Genomic DNA, 19,912 nt, shown 5'->3' with positions numbered 1-19,912 from the left:
AAGTCTCAAGTTTAAGCCCAATTTTGAAGGAATAAAAATGTAAAGTAAAGGCCAAAAAAATATGAGATATGGGGCAGAGAGTGAGGGTAGCAACTGAGGGAGAGGGAAGGAATGGGAAGAAAAGGGAAGAAGAAAATGAGTGAGAATGGGAAGGAGGGGAGAAGAGAGAGAGAGTATCCTTCTCTTGGAAACCAAATTTATCTGGGGTTTTTCTCAGGCAGCAGCCAGCCCTAAGTGGCTCCCCAGGAACTCTCCTCCACGGCTATCAATCTGGTATTTGGGAACTCTTTGCTACAGTACAGCCTGACCCTTCTCTTACCATTTCCCAGGTGTACTGAATATTCTTATTGATTTATACAATTTTATACCTGGAGGGAATTGTAGTGATATGCCTGAACATCTCATTTCACTGTTTTTCCAAAACTACAGAGCCATTTAATGACCAGCTCTCTGTCCTTTAGAATCTTCCCATAAGTTTCATCAAACATAGTACAACTGCAGCCCCTATGTGGTGAGCAGTCAACTCTCTGATTGCTCTATTAAAGCACATATAGCATAAACTAGTTGCTACCAAATATCCATTATCCCTTTCTTCCATTTATTGAAGCAGTGTTTGTACACTTGAAAAACTACGTCTCCCAGCTTTTCATCCAAATAAGGATGGTTGTGTGTTAAAATTCTGGCTAATGGCATAGAGATAGAAATTTCGGTGTCAGGCTTCTGTAAAGTCCTTTAAGACAGAGTTTGACTTCCTTGGTAAGGATATTTTATTCTTCTTCCTTCCTAGTGGAATGGGGATGTGATATTTGGAGTTGGAGTTGCAGTGGCCATCTATGGCCACTAGCCTACCTTGAGGGTGGAAGGCAGTTGAGAAGGATGGTAGAAGAGAAACACGGGAGCCTGGAACAGAGATCATGTCATGAAATCGCCTTCCCTGCCATGGAACATCTATCTATCTCTGCATATTTTTTTCACAAGATTTTTTTTTTTTTTAAGATCCCTATTATTCATAGCCAAAGACAATTCCTAATGGATACAACATGAGTGAACAAGGCGATGTTAAGGTATAAGAAAACAAAGAATAATCACAGGCATCAGAAGCTCTGACAGTCAATTATAGGGAATACTAATACTAGTCACTTAAACGGTATCTGCGTTGGTTGGGGGGGCAGTCTATAACTTCAGAAATTTTGAAAATTTAAAACTATCTGGAGAGGTGCAAGAAAAACATGATTAACCTATAGAAATATGTTGGAGGGAAAAGACTAAAAATTGAGAGGGCATGGAGAATTTTATAATACAATATGCAAGCATTTATTCAGAGTACAAATTGCTAAGCATTGATTGTGTTACTAAAAATGGCTGTTAGAATGCCTCTCCCTGGAGGCCTTCCAAATTCGGTAGATAGCAATCTGTCTAGGCAAGTTTGGGTTCAGTCCAGCCTAAAGGCAGATGGATGGACTGGATGACCTCTGAAAATCCCTTCTGGCCCTATTATCTTCCAGGTCTGCTTCAAGCTGAGAGAAAGTTATTGCTGCTTCTCTATTTGTAGTTATAGTCAAAGAGCAGACCTTTGCTTCCCTTGGCATATTGGAGATATCTCTAGTAAATAAGGAGAAACAAAACTGAAAGGAGCAAATCACGTTAGGTAAAATGCAGGAGTGAATCTTCCTGATGAAGAGCACATTGTTTGTTTAAGGCCAATAATTCCAGCATACTGTGTAGTATACTTCACCCCATGAGTTACCCTACAGGAGTCCCATACACTTTTTCACTTAAATCACTGTTTCCTGCACCTTTGTCTTCCCTGCCCTGTGGACTAAGTCCTTGCAGTGAAGTGACTGAGATAGAAGTTAAATACAAGTTTTGTTACATGTTTCCAATCTATTAGGGATATAAGATGTATACACAGGAAGAAAACCAAGGCACATTTGCATTGAAAAACTCACCTCAGCAGATAAGTAACACTGTTAGGCAAAATTACTAGGCTTTGACCCTCTAAACATATTTCTCTCAGTTATGCACATTTGCTTTGCATAATGAGTTTAAATGGGTAGGGTAAAAACCTAGCTTATTGAAAACGAACTGGAAGTCATTTGTGAGTAGGACGGAGCACTCACAGTAAGAACTTGACTGGAAACATCACCTTATCCTGGTTTTGAAAACAAGAATAAATGAAAAAAAAAAAAAAAAAACACAGGTGAAAGGCATAAGAATATGTATGTTTTAATTTCCTGAAATAGTCAATTCAGCTAGATATCCAATAGATGTAGGCTAGGAAAATCTAACAATACTTACGCACAAATATTTTTCTATATGCATTAAGATAAAATAAATCATATATATATAATTTTTATGTAATAAATATTTAGATATTCCATATAAACTAAAAAACAATTTATATTACACCTTTTAATATTTTTCTCCAAACTTCTTTGAAAACTCTATTTAATTGACCTAACTAAAAATTAGACAATTCAGATTCTTAGTGCTTCTGCTCTGAGAATATTGGGTAGTTCTTTAAGCCATTTGTTGAACTACATAGATTTTTTTTTTCTTAGCACTCTTAGTTTTGTACCTGTAGATTGAATGAGAACATGCCACATGTTTCAGCTAATGGAACTGAAAAGTGCTCTTTGGACGTGACCTTCCCATTCTCCTTTTTATCTGATACTCAAGCCTTGGCTCACGGTCACACTGACCTAATTCAGAAGACACTCTGAGAGCAAACTGATCTCACTTTGGTTGGCGTCCTATGGCTTTTACAACCACAGTGGGTTGTCTGGGACTGGTTCTACAATCCTATTTAGCATACAGAGGTCAATCGTCAATTTCATGCTTTCTCTAAATCACAAACCTAATGGGGAGCTAGAATGCAAATTCTCAGCTAATAGAAATAAATCTAGGTGGTGTGTTTTTCTTCAGAAATTAATCTTTAATGTGTTTCTTGTGTCTGAACACAAATATGCAAGTATATGTAGAATGCTTAGGAGAAACTAAAATACATATGCATATTTCTCTATGTCTCCACATGAATGAAAAACAAATCAATGTTTGATTTGGTTATGAAGGGACTGATTATGGAAAGCTCAGAAGTCACCAGTCTTTTTTTTTTTTTAAGATTTTATTTATTTATTTGACAGAGAGAGAGAGAGAGAGCACAAGCAAGGGGAGCGACAGGCTGAGGGAAAGGGAGAAGCAGGCTCCCCATTGAGCAGGGAGAGCCTGATGCAGGGCGTGATCCCAGGACCCTGGGATCATGACCTTAGCCGAAGGCAGACGCTTAACCGACTGAACCACCCAGGCACCCAGAAGTCACTAGTCTTACAGCTATCTTGTTTTTTTCTGAATTATATTTAATATATTGAAATATTCAGTTATGATGGCATTGTAACACATGTGTCCAATGGAATAGGATTCACTGTATAAGTGATAACAGTGGAGAGAAAAAGCTGCAGAAACAGTATTTTTCTGCAATTTTGAACAGATTAGAAATTCAGAATTGAAAACATTGACTGAAGGAGTAAAAATCTCTTATCTTCTTCTATAGAACTCTGTAAAACTTCTTAGAATTCCAGATCAAGCTTAATAAATCTCAAATCTTCTAATTATTTATTGGTTACTTATTGAAACAGTATTGGATTTGTCTCTAATATAGGCTTTTCCTTCAAAATTTAAACTCTATTGAATGACTTTAAGAAGTCTCTCATTTTTCCTTCCAGATCCCATTATGAAAGTCGATTCCTGGTTTTGTTTTGTTTTGTTTTGTTTTAACTTCCTATTGTAACTAGTGCAAACCTACTTTGAAGAGTTAAAATGAACTTCTCCATTTCCTTTCTACCTCCCTCATCAAATGAAAGCACTAATTTTTCTCAAGAGGATAAAGCTAATAGATTGAGACATTCAATTCTGCAAGCTTGTTATATAGTTTTTTAGCTTGTGGTTCACTCAGCACATTTTTTTTTTTTCTTACTCAATCAATTAATAAAACTGACAGGGAACATATAGTTAGCTCAAAAATGTTTTTCAGTTGATTTTCTACAAGCCATCTTGCTCTTTTAAGAACGGGTCAGAAAGGATGCTGAAGCATAACAATTTTATGCATTTCTCTGAGTTGATATGTTAAGGCTCAGTAGTCAAAACTGGCGAACAAAAACTCAAGGTCACAGTGTTTAAACCTTGCTCTCACACTGCTTTTCTGTGTGACTCCTGGGGATGCCAGGCAACTTCAGCTACCTGCTTTAATTCCTTACTTTGTAAAGTATCAAGCTGCTTGTGTCAAAAACTACATAATGAATTACAGGGGATTTGGCCTCACCTTTGAGGTTGAGTAGAGAACTAAGGGACAGTTTGTTATAATTCATACTTTTGAGTAATACTGGAACCGTCATACATTTCCCAAAGTTAAGATACAAGAGGGCAAAACTTAGGCATCAACTAAGGTGCTACTTTAGTGGTTGCTAAAGATAGGCTTCTAGCTGCTTAAAATAGTAAATACACATTCCAAATTCCTAACTTTCATCTGAAAAGGAGTTCACTTAAAATGGATTCCTGTCATTTGTTTTGACTTCTACTCACATGAAAGTGATACATTAAAGAATAACACATACATGCCTTGTTTGGGGAGCTGGCAGTGTAAACAGATGACTGTTTTGCTCAAAGTTTTATGATTATAATAACGTACACTTTAACTTTCTAAGGATAAATCACAGAACCTGCTACATATATGCAATAATTCTAATCTTCCTTAATAGTAAATTATATACCACCCTTATAATACTGAGAATACATCCTAGAATCATCTTCCACTGTCTTTCTCTTTACAGCTTTATATAATGCCTTTTAAGTAGGTCATATTGCATCCTTATTCTAATGCAACCACTCCAGGTCTAATATCGAGTGTTTTTTTTTTCAGCTCCAAACTCATCCATCTCCACTTAGAATCCTATGCATCAACCTTACCAAAGAACTTAGGAGTTCTCTTGAGTGTACAATATTTTCTTAGACACCTGTGTCTTTGTACACATAGTTCCCTCCTTTTGAAGTGTTCTTCTCTCATCTGCCTACCAAACTCTTAGAGTGAGACATGTGTCAACCATCAGCTTTCTTGAGGAATTTTCTTGCATCCCCTCAAGCAGAATTAGAGGTCTTCATTTTTTTCTTCCTCAGCAATTTTTACATATTCCATTATGACATGTGAATTCCATGGAGGAAGAAAATAGGATTTTCTACATCCCCAGTGCTCAGGTAAGTGTTTAAAATACTCTCAGCACTCAGTAAAAGTTTACTGAAGTGAATTAATAAGTTGAATACTGGGAAAACTTCACTGTGTTTCCTTTGGCACATTTTCAAAAGTTCATTTTGGCCTTATATCCATTATTCTTTCTTACAAACTATTCTCTGTTTTCCATCATATCAGGAAGAGAACTGTGAGGGAGAGATCCAGATAAATGAGTCCCAGTGTCCATGAATATTCATGTAAATTAGCAATTCCAAAATCGGTGGAACTATTAACAAGTTTCTTCTGTTGGAGATATTACTGGGGGTAGAGTTGGGGAAGCTAAGTTCTCTGGCTTTTTGTGGTTTTGCACAGTCCTTCTATGTAAGAGGTTGGTATGTTTTAAGCACAAGCATCATAGGAGTTGTTTCAAATCAAGTAGTCAATCTCTATATCAAAGCAATTGCTACTTCTTCTACAGATGTTAAGCAAACAGAATAAATATTCTACTGCGGTGTAAGTTGTGGATTCGTGTTTTTGACTTACATCTATTTAAAACCAAAATCAACTACAAATAGAGTATAATTCAGCAGCAATTAAAGGTCCATAATGCACTAGGATTCTTACCACAGGAAAGACTGGATCAAAAAATATGGATGCCATATGTTAGCTTTAAACCACTGTTTGCCAAGAAGAAAGATACGGAATCTGAGATGTTGTTTTAATACAGAATATCTTTTTTTTAAGTTAGATCCTTCAGTGTTTGATCATTTTTAAACTACTAGTATGCTTATATGACATTTTTTTTATATTGCAAAATCTGTTTTCCAGTTATTCTTAAAAATAACTCTGTTTGGGGCCAGAGAACACTAATTAGTATATATTAACATTAATCAAAGACGTAAATCCACTACAAAAAGATCCACCTCCAACAAACAATGAACTACTTTAGATTATCTTTTCACATGCTGGCCTATGATACAGGGCCAAATTAGTTATTCTCTTCCCACAGGCAATCAGTTAGCTGTCTGGAGAAGTCAACAAATTCAAACAAACAACTGAAATTTGAATTCCAAGTCTCTTTTTTTAAAAAAAGATTTTTATTTATTTATTAAGAGAGAATGGTAGAGAGAGAGCACATGATAGGGGGGAGGGTCAGAGGGAGAAGCAGACTCCCTGCTGAGCAGGGAGCCCGATGCGGGACTCGATCCTGGGACGCCAGGATCATGACCTGAGCCAAAGGCAGTTGCTTAACCAACTGAGCCACCCAGGCACCCCGAATTCCAAGTCTCTTGAGCAGGATTAGTTTAGCAATCACTTCTAACAAATCAGTGTTAAGAAGTCAGATATCTGCGCAACAACATATTTTTAATTAAACAGAATTTCTAAGTCTAAGACTCTGGAAAATGAATATGCACACTTATATGTACATACATATATTTAGAATAGTCTTCAAGTACACTATCCTAATTTTCACATAGATGTCATTTGTCAACATAAACAACATCTGTGATAGCCTTGCAAAAGGATGATACTCGTGTAGAAGACCTACTCTTCCTAAGAATTGTTGCTTTGCTTCTAAAAAGCATTAATTTGGCCCTGCAATCAACCAGTGGTAAGGGTCATACCCTATCACTAAACTAACTCAATTACTGAAGCTAATCGCTTTGAGAGAAAATGTTTACGCTTGAGATAAATTTGAGACTACCCAATCACCTTAGCACAACTCAAGACAAAGAAAAGAATATAGCAGGATCTACTTTTAAGTTGTAGGAACTTCAAAAATCAAAAGTGGTCTGAGCACACAAACCCAGGTCCTCTTAGGTAATTACAGCTGTTTGTTTTCTAGCTCTTGGCTTATGGATGTTTCAAGTGACTTGAAAACACTGGCGAAGTTTCTTACTCTCCATGTGCTTTAAGCTTTGTGCTGCGGAAAGATACACTTCCTCTAACATGGCTTGCAGTTGTACCTCTTCTCCATACCTTTGCTTTTGGATCCTGCATACTGAAATTCCCTTCTCTAGCATGGTAAGCTCACTTTAATTTAGAAAAGAGATTGGCAATATTTTTCAATGGGAACTTTTAAAATGGAAATAGGTGAAAGTAAAGCAATAAAGTGAAAGTAAAAACAATAAAGTGCTCCAAATTTGTCTTTTTCATCAGTTTCACCAACCTCTTTTTTTCCTTCCTTCCTTCCTGGCAGCTACACAGGCTAATCTTGTGTCCATCTGAAATCAGGCTTCTACTGACTAACAAAACATCACCACAAGATAAAATATTTCTTTTCTGAAAGAATGAAAACTAGAGTCCTGAACATTTGAGCTAAAGATTAATTCCTTAGTGTTTTACTTTTTTTAAATTCTTAATACTTTAAATTAAATTTATTACATTTAATTTTCTCAAATCAATTATTGCATTGAATTAATTGATCTGGATTAATTTCTGAAGATTTGGAATATATATGAGATTTATTTATTTTTTTAAAGATTTTATTTATTTATCTGACAGAGAGAGACAGCAAGAGAGAGAACACAGCAGTGGGAGTGGGAGAGGGAGAAGCAGATTTCCGGCGGACCAGGGAGCCCAATGCGGGGCTCGATCCCAGGACCCTGGGATCATGACCTGAGCCAAAAGCAGATGCTTAACGACTGAGCCACCCAGGTGTCATATATATGAGATTTAAACAGAAGTTTTAAGGATTACTAAGTTTCCTGTGGTGAGTCACCACAGATAATAGTTTGCCATTTTCATTCAGTCCATTTTGAGAAAGCTCTAATTTGTAAATTATTTCCAGGATTTTTTAGCACTTTCTCCTAAGACTTTATTTTTATGAATAGTAATATAAAAGAAAAAAAGCCACGTAAATTTTTAAATATAAATCAGTATCTAAAATACATTAGAATATGGGCTCCTAAGTGGCTCAGATGGTTAAGCATCTGCCTTCAGCTAAGGTCATGATCCCAGAGTCCTGGGATCGAGCCCCACATCGGACTCCTGGCTTAGCAGGGAGCTTGCTTCTCCCTTTCCCTCTGCCACTCCCCCTGCTCATTGCTCTCTCTCTCTCTCTCTCTCTCTGTATCTCTGTGTCTCAAATAAATAAAATCTTAAAAAAAAAGTTAAAATACGTTAGAATAAATACATTAGAGGTACTGGAATCTAAAATAAATACATTAGAATAGATTGTGAGTAGGTGGAGAAAATTTTAATTGCACATGTTAAGAAAATCATATTCCAACTGGTAAGTAAAGTAAAAAAATCAAATAGAATTTTAAGAATTCTGAATATGCATTATTCAAGGAGTTAGGTGATATATAAGAGAATCTTATTGTTTAGTTTCCAGATCAAATATACCAATTAACATATTATACACTCAGAATTATGTAGGAACAGGTTCAGTATACAACAGAGCAATCAGAAAAGAAGAATATGTGTGTTTGTGTGTGCATATTTGTAGGTTTGGGTGGTGAGCTTTTCAGATGTCAGAGATTTTCATTCCCTAATCAGTTTTAATAAACTCTTCACACACTTTATCTCTTCAAATTTAAAAGGACATTGGGATGTTTGCTGGAAAACCATCATGTAGATTACATAATCATGTTTTCTTGAGACACAGAAGACAGAATCTCTTTTTGCACTAACATGAAGTGTTTCCATATTCTTTTTTTTTTACATTTTTAAAAAATTTTATTATGTTATGTTAATCACCGTACATTCCATCATTAGTGTTCCATGATTCATTGTTTGCGTATAACACCCAGTGCTCGATGCAATACGTGCCCTCTTTAATACCCATCACCAGGCTAACCCCTCCCCTCTAGAACCCTGTTTGTTTTATTTTATTTATTTTAATTTAATTTTATTATGCTATGTTAATCACAATACATTACATCATTAGTTTTGATATAGAGTTCCATGATTCCTTGTTCGTGTATAACACCCAGTGCTCCATTCAATACGTGCTCTCCTTAATCCCCATCACTAGGCTAACCCATCCCCCCACCCCACCCCCTCTAGAACCCTCAGTTTGTTTTTCAGAGTCCATCATCTCTCATGGTTCGTCTCCCCCTCCGATTTCCCCCCCTTCATTCTTCCCCTCCTGCCACCTTCTTTTTTTATCTTTCTTTTCTTAACATATATTGCATTTTTTGTTTCAGAGGTAATAGAGTAAAAGCAGACAGTGCAACAGAAACTGTTGTTCCCTTGTACATTGAAGTGTTTGGTTATTTTGCACGGCAAATGTACTCTAACCAGGATTGTGAATTTAAAAAGGGGGCTTTTCTTGTTCACAGCCACTTTAAATGTTAACATAATGAATTACCTCAAGATTACCAAATTTTATTTTATTTATTTTATTTTTTTTTAAGATTTTATTTATTTGACAGAGAGAGACACAGCAAGAGAGGGAACACAAGCAGGGGGAGCGGGAGAGGGAGAAGCAGGCCTTCCGCGGAGCAGAGAGTCCAATGCGGGGCTTGATCCCAGGACCCTGGGATCATGACCTGAGCCCAAGGCAGACGCTTAACGACTGAGCCACTCAGGTGCCCCAAGAATACCAAATTTTAAAATAGTGTTTTGATACAGTTCAGTCAATCTGGTATCTATCAGTTGAATTTGTTCACTTCTTTGCATGGCTGTGAGGATTTTCTGAAAATATCCTGTACTGAGAAGCCTGGCACTGTGTAGAATGTGATTTTATTGCTCATGCAATTTAGATATAGTGATATTATTACCAATATGAAATATTATGTAGGAAGAGATGAAGTTTTCTAAAATATAATGTGGTGATTTTGAACATTCTCATTGTAAAATTTTTACAAGCACATTCCTATATATAAGTACACTCATATACAAAAATCCATTTTTCTTTCTTCAAATGGAGCTAAATTATGGAGATTAAAATATCAGTGTTATAGAAAATCATTAATAATAGATATCTTTTCATTACCCTCACCAGGAAGAAATTGATTTTTTTTCTAGGGAACATTCAGAAAACAGCTCAGTTGATACAAAATCATTCCCAAGGCCAGAATATCACCTCCAAAATGTTAAACTTTTCTCCTTATCAATTTTCATAAAGGATACAAATATACCACCAAATGTACTTAGGATCCTTTATTAGAAAAAAAAAAAAAGAAGACATATGCATCTTTGAATCATGTCTTTGGCTTCACATATAATTACTTAAATTGCAGTATGTGCTTAGAACGCAACAAAAAGAGAAATGGATTTAGACAGAGAAAGTGATTCAGGCAGAATTGTTCTACAAGAGAAAAGCATCTCTAAAAATCAATGCAATGTTTGAATTAATCTGGTTTCTTTCTTTACTATATGCCTATAGATGAGAAAGTTCTTTAGAAACTTGACAGGCTGGTGCCTAATTAACTCATCAGAAAACAGTTTTTCACTGGATGTGACATAAAATTAGGAGAAAGGTTGAAGATACACCCTCTAGTAAGGTAAAGAGCAAACACAGATTCAAAGGTTGAATAGCAAACATAGATCCAAATATATCTCTTGTTATTTCTAAGCCCACCTCAGACCACAATAAATTACTTAGGCATTTTAAAACACTTCATTTGGTGAAATTTAGAAATATTTAAAAGGCTAAAATTGTGCAGTCAGCCTCCTACTCAAAAAAGAAAAGAAAATGTTTGTCACTAATGACAAAGATATGGAAGTTGGAACAGTTAGAAACCTGAATTAGAACAGGAAAAAAGATTGAAGCATAAACAATTATTTACTCTAAATGTATCTCAGCCTGAAGTATTCACTGAGCTTTTCAAAGATCAAGATAAATTTAATACCATTTTATTTTTATTCCAATACTTTGGATTTATATGAATCCCTTGGTTTACTATTAACATATTCCTTCATCTATTAGATCACAACTCTAAATTTTACAAGAGAATTCAGATATATTTTCATATGATTCACAGCACTGATATATGTTTGAGACATTCTAATTTGTGTAACCACTTCTGAGGAAGTATTTGGCAATGTGATGATTTCACTCTTTTAGAAGCTCAGTCACATGTCTATCCAAAAGTTTTTTTTTTTCTTAATGTAATAAGAAGCCTGAATTATAACTGAAGTGGATAGAATTAGGCTCTAGAAAATATAATTAATTTCTGAAAGAAAATTAAACTCTTTGACTCCTATCACTTCATAATTCCATACTTTACTTTTTTTCTGTTAATATCCTTCCTTTAAATATCCAATTATACAAAAAGAACACATGTCAAAAGGTCTTTAAATAAGAAAATATCTTATTAGTTATTATTACACATGTGTTCATAACTAAAACTGAGAATCTTCTGGCTCCTTCTGTGACCCTGCCAGAATTCGGGCTAAGAAACCAAATTCACCCAAAGAAGGAAGACCTTTAACTTCTCAGTCTGAACCTGTCCACAGAGCCAGAGTAATTCCCTTCTGAAAGAAGGAAGAGACCCTGTGACCCAGATAATCTAGGGTCTCTCAACAGTCTTACCACCTTGGACTACCTTTCTAAGATTGACTCTTTTTTTCAGTGTATCTCTCCATCTCTGGTATTGAATCCAGTTACTTCATTCAGTCCAGTGGTAGGCAACTGGAAGCCAATAAGCCCTGACAGGACTCCAGACAAGTTTTGTTTGGTCCGTACATTTTTGGCAGTACAATGCTTTAAAAATGAGTAGCTGACGTTGAACAATGTAAACACATACAGATATGGAGCTCTTCCTGAAAAACTGGAACTTTTGGTAACCTACGACCTTTTTGCACATGGCAGCAACTAGTTTGTGTGAATCTGGTCAGAGACCAGACATGCATCTCCAGTTTTCTATAGCTCTTTCTGTTCCTTATTGTCTTACTGACCTCAGCACAAAGGATAGGTTACTTACTCTTTAACTGCTCAGCTTCAATAAATAGCCTTTGTATTATACTCAGCTGGTGGGAATTTGACTGAGAGACTTTTGATTCAGGGGTTTCATTCTGGGCTTCATCCTGGAGCCAAATTTACTTGACTGATACCTTGATTCTGTTTCCAGATTTGGATCCTTACCTCAATCCTCAACTTGTTTTTGGTTTCACATTTCATTTCCTCTCTCCAACCAGTTTTATTAGAATGTGCCAATTCTGGTTAACTTTTTGTTAACTTTTAGATTTTAATTATTTCTCCCTCCCATCATTAATATATAGGTAAAACCAGGACCACTGTAGGAACATAGGTGTTGATTTTTTTAAAAAGAAAGAAAATTATAAGAAAGTAGGTACAACTTCATGGAAGTAACATTAAAGAAAAATTCCTGTGACTACATCATACTAAAATATTTGGCTGCAGAGGTTTTACTTCAATTACTCTTTGTTAAAGCAAAGGTTCAGAGAAATAAACTTAGGACACTGTACGGTATTAATCTCCTGTGACAAAGTCTTCTTATTTGTCTTTTCCTCAAAGTACTTTTTTCTATGAAATATGTAATTGTTTCAGAGTCCAGCATCCAAGTTCAAATGCATTTCTTTTTCTAATGGCATTTTTCAATAAAGCACAACAGTTACAGGTTTGAAATACATATTGAGTGTTTCTGGCAATGAAATTCTTGCTTTCTCAAAAACTGATATGGTTATGGTTGAAAGAAAAGGCAAGTTCTAGGTTCTTTTTGAACTTTCACTGAACTATGAAAAATTTCATAGTGTGGTTGCATTGTTCCACAAACGGACTCACCCTGACAATGCAGTCCTTCATCATACCCATCTGAGCAGTCCAAGACACCGTTGCACAGTTGGGATAAATGAACACATTTGTTGGCACCATGGCAAGCAATGTGATTCAAGGGGCACTTGAGTTCTAGCTCTTCAGGACCTGAAAAAAATGTAAAAATGGGTTAGTTTGGCTTTTAATGCTAAAAACGTTAAGCACAAGAAATCACTAGCCTTAATTTACAAGACAAAACTTTAGAAAATAACTACCAGAGGGCAGCTCTGACTCTCAGGGATGTCCAAATTAGCCTATGTGATTAAAAACCTAATTTTTAAAGCTGCATAGGATATAAAATAGTAGGGTTTTTTTCAAATAATACATTAAAGACACAAATATTCTTTTCAAACTTTAGGTGGCATAGACTTAAAATCTGAGGGTTGGTTTGAGTCATTTATCTACCTCTTATCTGTAGATTACGTGGGCAAGTGGGCCAGGTACTTAAACCCTGTACGTCTCAACTTTCTCAACTGTGAAATATGGTGAGTGGCAACTCCTTGGCACAGCTCTTGTTAGAATTTAATCAGGTAACATGAACAAAAAGATTTTAGTGGAATTTAAATGAAGTTGTGTCAATCTAAAAATTATTTCATTTTTAATCCGTTCTTTATTAAGAATAGCTAGTTATATACTTATTTATACATGGGTTTTTTTGTTGTTTAAAAAATCTTTACTGAGCAATACAACAGAATTTACTAAGGAGTGGGGAGGCAATGATGAACAGAGCATACTCATTGAGTTCTGCTGATAATAATAGTACATTATATGATCACCTTTTGTGTTTTTAAAGAGGTACTTAGGTTGAGTCTTTTCTTGAAGCTCACCAATTCCAAATTGTCATCCAACATCCAAATTGTACCTGCTATATTTAAGTTCAGGTTGCCTATTCCCATACCCTATCTAGACTTCTTTGATAGGAACTCTCCAAATTCCCCATGTGGTGATTCTTAAACTCGCCCAGCTCTCCTAAATCCAGAGTGCAGTCATGACATATGACTACAATCTCAAGTTTATCTGACACTGATTATTACAGGAGGCCAGATTCTATAGTCAGGCACACTTAGAATTTAATCACAGCTATGTTAATACCCATGGGACATTAATTTATTAAATCAACTAAGCATTAATTTTCTCATGTGTAAATAAAACTATCAACTGAGTTTACCTTGTAGGCTTGTTGTGAATGTCAAAAGTTACTGATGGCAAAGCACTGAGCTTTGTGAGCTTTTTTGTGAGATGTGGGCTCAGAATAGGAATTCAACATGTGTTAATCATGTAAATAAATGCAGCAGAGTGGAGATGTTAACAGACTCTGGAGCCAGATTCTTGGTCCCATTACTTATAAACAATAAGTTGAACAAATTATGTACCTTTTCTGTGCTTCACCAGGTTGTTGTAGGGATTATATCAAAAGCTTTTAACATCTTTCCCAGCAAACACTAGTGTATGCTCTTTGCTTGTTTTTAAGATTTTATTTATTTATTTGCGAGAGAGAGAGAGCAAGCAAGAAAGAGCACATGTAGGGTGAACGAGCAGACTCCCCGCTGAGCAGGGAGACCGATGTGGCTCTATCCTGAGACTCCGGGATCATGACCTGAGCCAAGGCAGAAGAAGCTTAACCAACTGAGCCACCCAGGCGCCCCTGCCTTTTCATTGGTACTTAAATCACATAACTTCCTTTTATATCGCAAACCTCCTCCCCCCAAAAAAGCCGGACTTGCCAAAAGTAAGATAGGTTTTGAAATATCTTCTCAAAATGAATGATAGGTATATGTGATTTTGTTTGATGCTAAAACAAATTTTCTATGTATTATGTAATTTCTACTACAAATCAAAGTATGTTTTCTTAAGATTGTCAGGTAACTGATTAACATGACAGAGGGAGTGAAATGCACATCTGGTGTTGGGAAACAAATTTTGAGAAAACAGAAAAAAATGTTTGAATTTTTCAGAGGCAGTATACAAAACTACTAGAATTCTTCTTAGTGGTAACATGTAGGGATAAAAAAGAAATTTATTTGGATGAAAGAAAGAGTTAAGTAATTTCTTTATAGACTAGAGACTATAGTCTTCCTCATTTTTAGTATACTCTTTTCTTGGCTTCCATCACTGCTGGGTTAACTGGTAAGAGAGCTGGTACATGGTTTGATGGATCGTACCTTAACCAGTCCTTCCTAAATCGTCATATCAAAGCACATTAAAACAATGATAATATTTGCAAATTACACAGAAGTAAACAGCATAAATTATTTGTAGAGGTTGCCCCAGCCCCTGGGAATTAACCTCAAAATTGAGGGAATCGGTATCTCAAAGTCCTTTGACCAATGCTGGGATACTTCAGTTGGAAAACTCTGCCAACTTCAGTACTTTGTTGTTGTCTTTCTGGAAGATGCAGCAGTTTAAGAAATAGCAATGTCTGCCTTAACAGGAATTACCCCAGAAACCAGGTAATGTGGGTATTTAGTGTGCTGTTGCTTTGAGGAGTAATCCATCCTTAATTCCCAATTATCATTTGTGCAGTAAAGGTGTGTATATCCCATGAGGCTCCTTTAGTCCATCTTGTAAATGAAGAAAAGACTCAACCAAATCACCACTTCTATCCACTGATCTGTGTGACAGGGAGAAGAATGTGATCATAGAGATGACATGAATTCCAGAGAACATGTCAATGTTGCATTAAATGATCCATCTCACAAAAACCCCAGGCATTCAAAACATTTCACCACCAGAAATCATAATCTGGACGTAGTAAGCAGCAGGTTTAGAAGCTACCTGACATATCTGGAATTACCCCTTTAGTTGCTAAATTATTAGGATTTGGGAGATCTGAGAGAAGGACTGTGATGACAGGGAAGCACGTGAGGAATTTCAAAATAGTACACACACACTTCAAAATTTTAACAAGCATGGTAGTTTTAGATGATCACTTCAGTTTTCAGTAACGCATAGTCAGAACATTTCCAGTCCTTCAAATATAATTTTAGGTGACCTGAACAAGGTAGCAGAATTTAAAGTATAGTAATTATTTATAAGAAAGAGAAACTCTATCATTAGAAGGATTTAAAACATATAAACACAGGAAAACAGAATTTATATTGTAAAATTTTTTATAAGCCTTACCTAATTAGTTGAAATAGGCTTCATATTTTTAAATGAACCTCATTTTACAAACAAGTTTTCTGGGATAATGCAAGGGCAATGTGACTCATTTGTATGTTTTTGAATGTTTATATTATTTATATATGTAAACATCTTACTCTGTTCAGTAAAAAGAAAGTGGTTAAAAAGATATTAAGCCTCATCAAATGTCTTTTCTGACTAGACATAATTGTGATAGCACATTCTGGGGAGGAATAGAGATTTTTCTTCTATAATGGCAGATACAGTCAAATATCTGCACTTTTCACTATATCATCATATCTCAGCAGGACCAGCATCAATCCTCCCCCCAAAAGCTAACCTCTCCACCTTGCACTCTATCACACCCCACTTTCTGGGTTTTGTCCTATCAAGATTTGCTGCTTGGTTGTATTTCCCATTTCTGTCTTTCCAATGGTTTTAAATCCTCTGCCTATAAACTCATTCAATTTTCTTAGCCTGCACTCAAGAATAAAGTCAGTTTTGCTGATTGAACTTTCCTGCAAATGGCATCCTTTCTTTCCTACTTTTTTTTAACTATTGAATTTCTTCAAAATATAGACTGCACCTGCTGTATTCCCTCTCCCTTCTCCCTCACATAATGGAGAAGTTATTAAGTTTAGAGAACAAACCCCTGAATTAAGAGTTTTTATCTGCCATTTTTTAGTTATTTCCACTTGAGTTAAGAGCTGAATTTCAGTGAGATTCTTCTTTCACATTTGAAAAATGTGGATAATAATAGTGTCTACCTCACATGATCATTATAACAAGCAACAAAATCATGGTTTGGGAAACACTATACAAATCAAGAGGTTTTGTTTTTTGTTTTTTTTTGTGGGTGTCACTGATCCCACATTTTCTATGAACTCATATAGACATTGTTTATACCACATTTTTTTACAATATAGCTTTTTTATAATACAGTTTCTGTGTATAGTTTATGAACTGTATTGATATATGCAATTTCACATAGATTTCATGAGGCATGAAGCCTTTCATTTATTTATTTATTTTTTATTTTATTCCCACCTCACAATACAAAATGAAATGTAGGAACAAAAACATAGTGATTACTAGTTGATATAAAAAATCAAGTAAAAACTGGTTAAAGTCATCACCAAAAAACATAAGATGCCTTTGAAATGCAAAGATTAAAAATTATGCACTTCGGATTTTATTAATTATATCTGTCTATTTACTTAGAAGACTGAGATTGGATTATCTTGTGGAGAATTGTTTGGAACTCAACTTCTAGTAATGCCTAATACTGATTTAAAAATATAGGGCACCTGGGTGGCTCAGTTGGTTAAGTGACTGCCTTCGGCTCAGGTCATGATCCTGGAGTCCCGGGATCGAGTCCCACATCGGGCTCCCTGCTCAGCAAGGAGTCTGCTTCTCCCTCTGACCCTCTTCCCTCTCGTGCTCTCTATCTCTCATTCTCTCTCTCTCAAATAAATAAATAAAATCTTAAAAATAAATAAATAAATAAAATCTTTAAAAATATATATATACATGCACACACACACACACATATATATGCACACATATATATAAGGAGGAATATAGATATATATGGTAGGATATCTTACCAATAGAAATGTGGTAGGATATCTTACAATATTAAGCCTTTGAATATTGAATCCTGTAAAGAGTTCCTATTTATTAAATGAAGAGCTCATGATTTCTAAGAACTGTGAAATTGCCTTAAAAATTAAGTTTCCTAGAATTATTTAAAAACAAAGTTTTAGTGTCATTTTAAGTAATATATTAAGATTTCTGGAATGCTCTTAACCTGATTGCAAATGCTTAATCTTTTCTATTCCCATGTTTTCTTCATTTTTTTAAGAATGCTTTTCCACACAATCAGATCTGGTTTCTTGGAAATATTACAAATTATATTTTAATGGGAATTCCTATCCAATTAAGTGTATGGAAATATTGCATTTTAACATCCTTTGTAATTCTCACAGCTGAGAAATCAAAATAGTTACAGCCACTTATGAAAATTGTAAAATATGTGGACCACATTATTTTCTCCATATTGTTTGGGAGAATTAGTATATCATGTAAACACATTTAATATCATATACATATTTAATATTAAACATTAACATTGGATCACATAATACCTTTACAAAAGTAATACAACTTTCCCAGAATTGTGTATTTCATAAGATTCTGTTATTTTCAAGCATAATTTACTTTTGCATGTGAGCTACTTCAACTGACAAACTGATAATTTAAATGGAAGAATTAAAAGAAATTTATAGTATTTCAAGGAAAATTAAAATTGGATTTATGAGTTTCAACTTTTAAATAAAACAATATTAATTGATATCATTTGTTAGAGTCCCACTATAGGACTACACTTGAGGACACAGGAATATGAATAAAAACCCCTAAAGATAAATGTGCACTCAATCTAATAGTAACTCCCTCAAATTAAATAATTTCAGTGTAATATAGGTTCCAGTAATGGCTTGTGTGTTTACATATTTCAAATGGATGCTGTGGAAAATCAAGAACTGGAAAAGATGTAAAGGTGATTGATTTTGTCCAGCTGCACCACCCTTAAGCCAGCTCTGACATCTGTCCTATTTTTGAAGGCCCTGGGGAAGGAGATTTTGCAGCTTTGATAAGTTGTTCCAAGGTTTAAAAAGTCTTTTTCTTTAGTCCTTACTCTTCACAAGTCTCAGTGTAGGAAAATTCCTTCCATCTAACATGAAAAGCTTTATTTATGTATTTAATATGTGAAAAACTTGCCTGGTCACCTAAGGAAAACTAGGCCATATTAAAGCATTTCTGCTATGACCAAAGTCACCACTGTGTCTGCTATTATGAGTATGAATACATGGATAGTTGGTAAAGATTCATCCTGAAAACTTTCTGTATCACATCTAGAAATACTGTTATGTTAAAACAGATCTCTTTCTTTCTCTGTGTGTGTGTGTGTGTGTGTCTTGCTAATTTTAGAATATATCTATCAAGTGGTTTTTATCAGTTTAATTCACTGTGTGCATCTGAATCCAACAAAAGTAGGGTAAGTCATAATATTCCCCTGCTGAATCCATAAGCACTTAGAATACAGACAAAATTGGCAAACGGAAAATATTATATGGACATGGCTACAGTATTTTTGCCCTTAATTGTAACTTTGGAAATAAAAATTTTATCTGATCAATGGGCTGTCTTATTTTCTGAACTTCTATTTACCAGCAAATAGATAAGAAAATAAATGAAATAATTGTTTTATGAGGGATTGTCAGTGCAGCATTGCTCTTCATGAAACCCAGTGCTAAAGGAGGGAACTCAGCTTAGATGGCTTAAAAAAAAAAAAAAATCAGTGCTATTTAGGTGTTTTAAGTGTTTCTTTATTTCGCTTCATGCATGTATTCTTCACATGTTCCTTGATTACTGAATCACCTCTCCCACCCCCACCACCATCTCTACAAATTCCTTTTTCCTTCCCTCCACCTCGGTTAAAATACATTTGTATGTTTGTTTTTTTAAATTTCTTAAGAGTCCTGGTCTTTGCTAACCAACTTGATAAACTAGGTGCTCTTACAGGTAATGTATTTGCATTTAAACAAGATTCTTAGAGAAACAATAGATTAACTCCAAAGATTAGAATTTTAGGCTCTCTGTAAAAACATGACAAAGGTATTTTGTTTGAGGAAAAGGGGCACTTCATTGATTGATACTCATATCACACTTCTTGCTGACAATTTTGTTTACTTGTAAAGTTGGCTCTCATCTCTCTTCGTAAATGAATGAGTACATATGTATCAATGAACCAGAAAGAAGACGCTTTCTTTCTTCAGTTT

General features: G+C 35.1%; 1 protein-coding gene across 2 annotated transcripts in view; it reads right to left on the bottom strand.

Annotated features, from left to right (window-relative positions):
• LRP1B (LDL receptor related protein 1B) overlaps positions 1-19,912 on the bottom strand; it is a 1,880,289-nt gene that overhangs the window by 1,205,502 nt on the left and 654,875 nt on the right. For both annotated transcript variants that reach the window (XM_088022156.1, XM_088022157.1), the window contains one exon: positions 12,918-13,055. In XM_088022156.1, the coding sequence (XP_087878282.1) occupies positions 12,918-13,055 (138 nt within the window). The remainder of the gene's footprint in view (positions 1-12,917; positions 13,056-19,912) is intronic.

Source organism: Eumetopias jubatus, unplaced genomic scaffold (genome assembly GCF_037043125.1).
Source record: "Eumetopias jubatus isolate StellerSeaLion01/CBP00866 unplaced genomic scaffold, mEumJub1_p1.0 scaffold_3, whole genome shotgun sequence".
NCBI classification, from domain to species: domain Eukaryota; kingdom Metazoa; phylum Chordata; class Mammalia; order Carnivora; family Otariidae; genus Eumetopias; species Eumetopias jubatus.
This window is presented reverse-complemented; position numbering and strand designations above follow the sequence as displayed.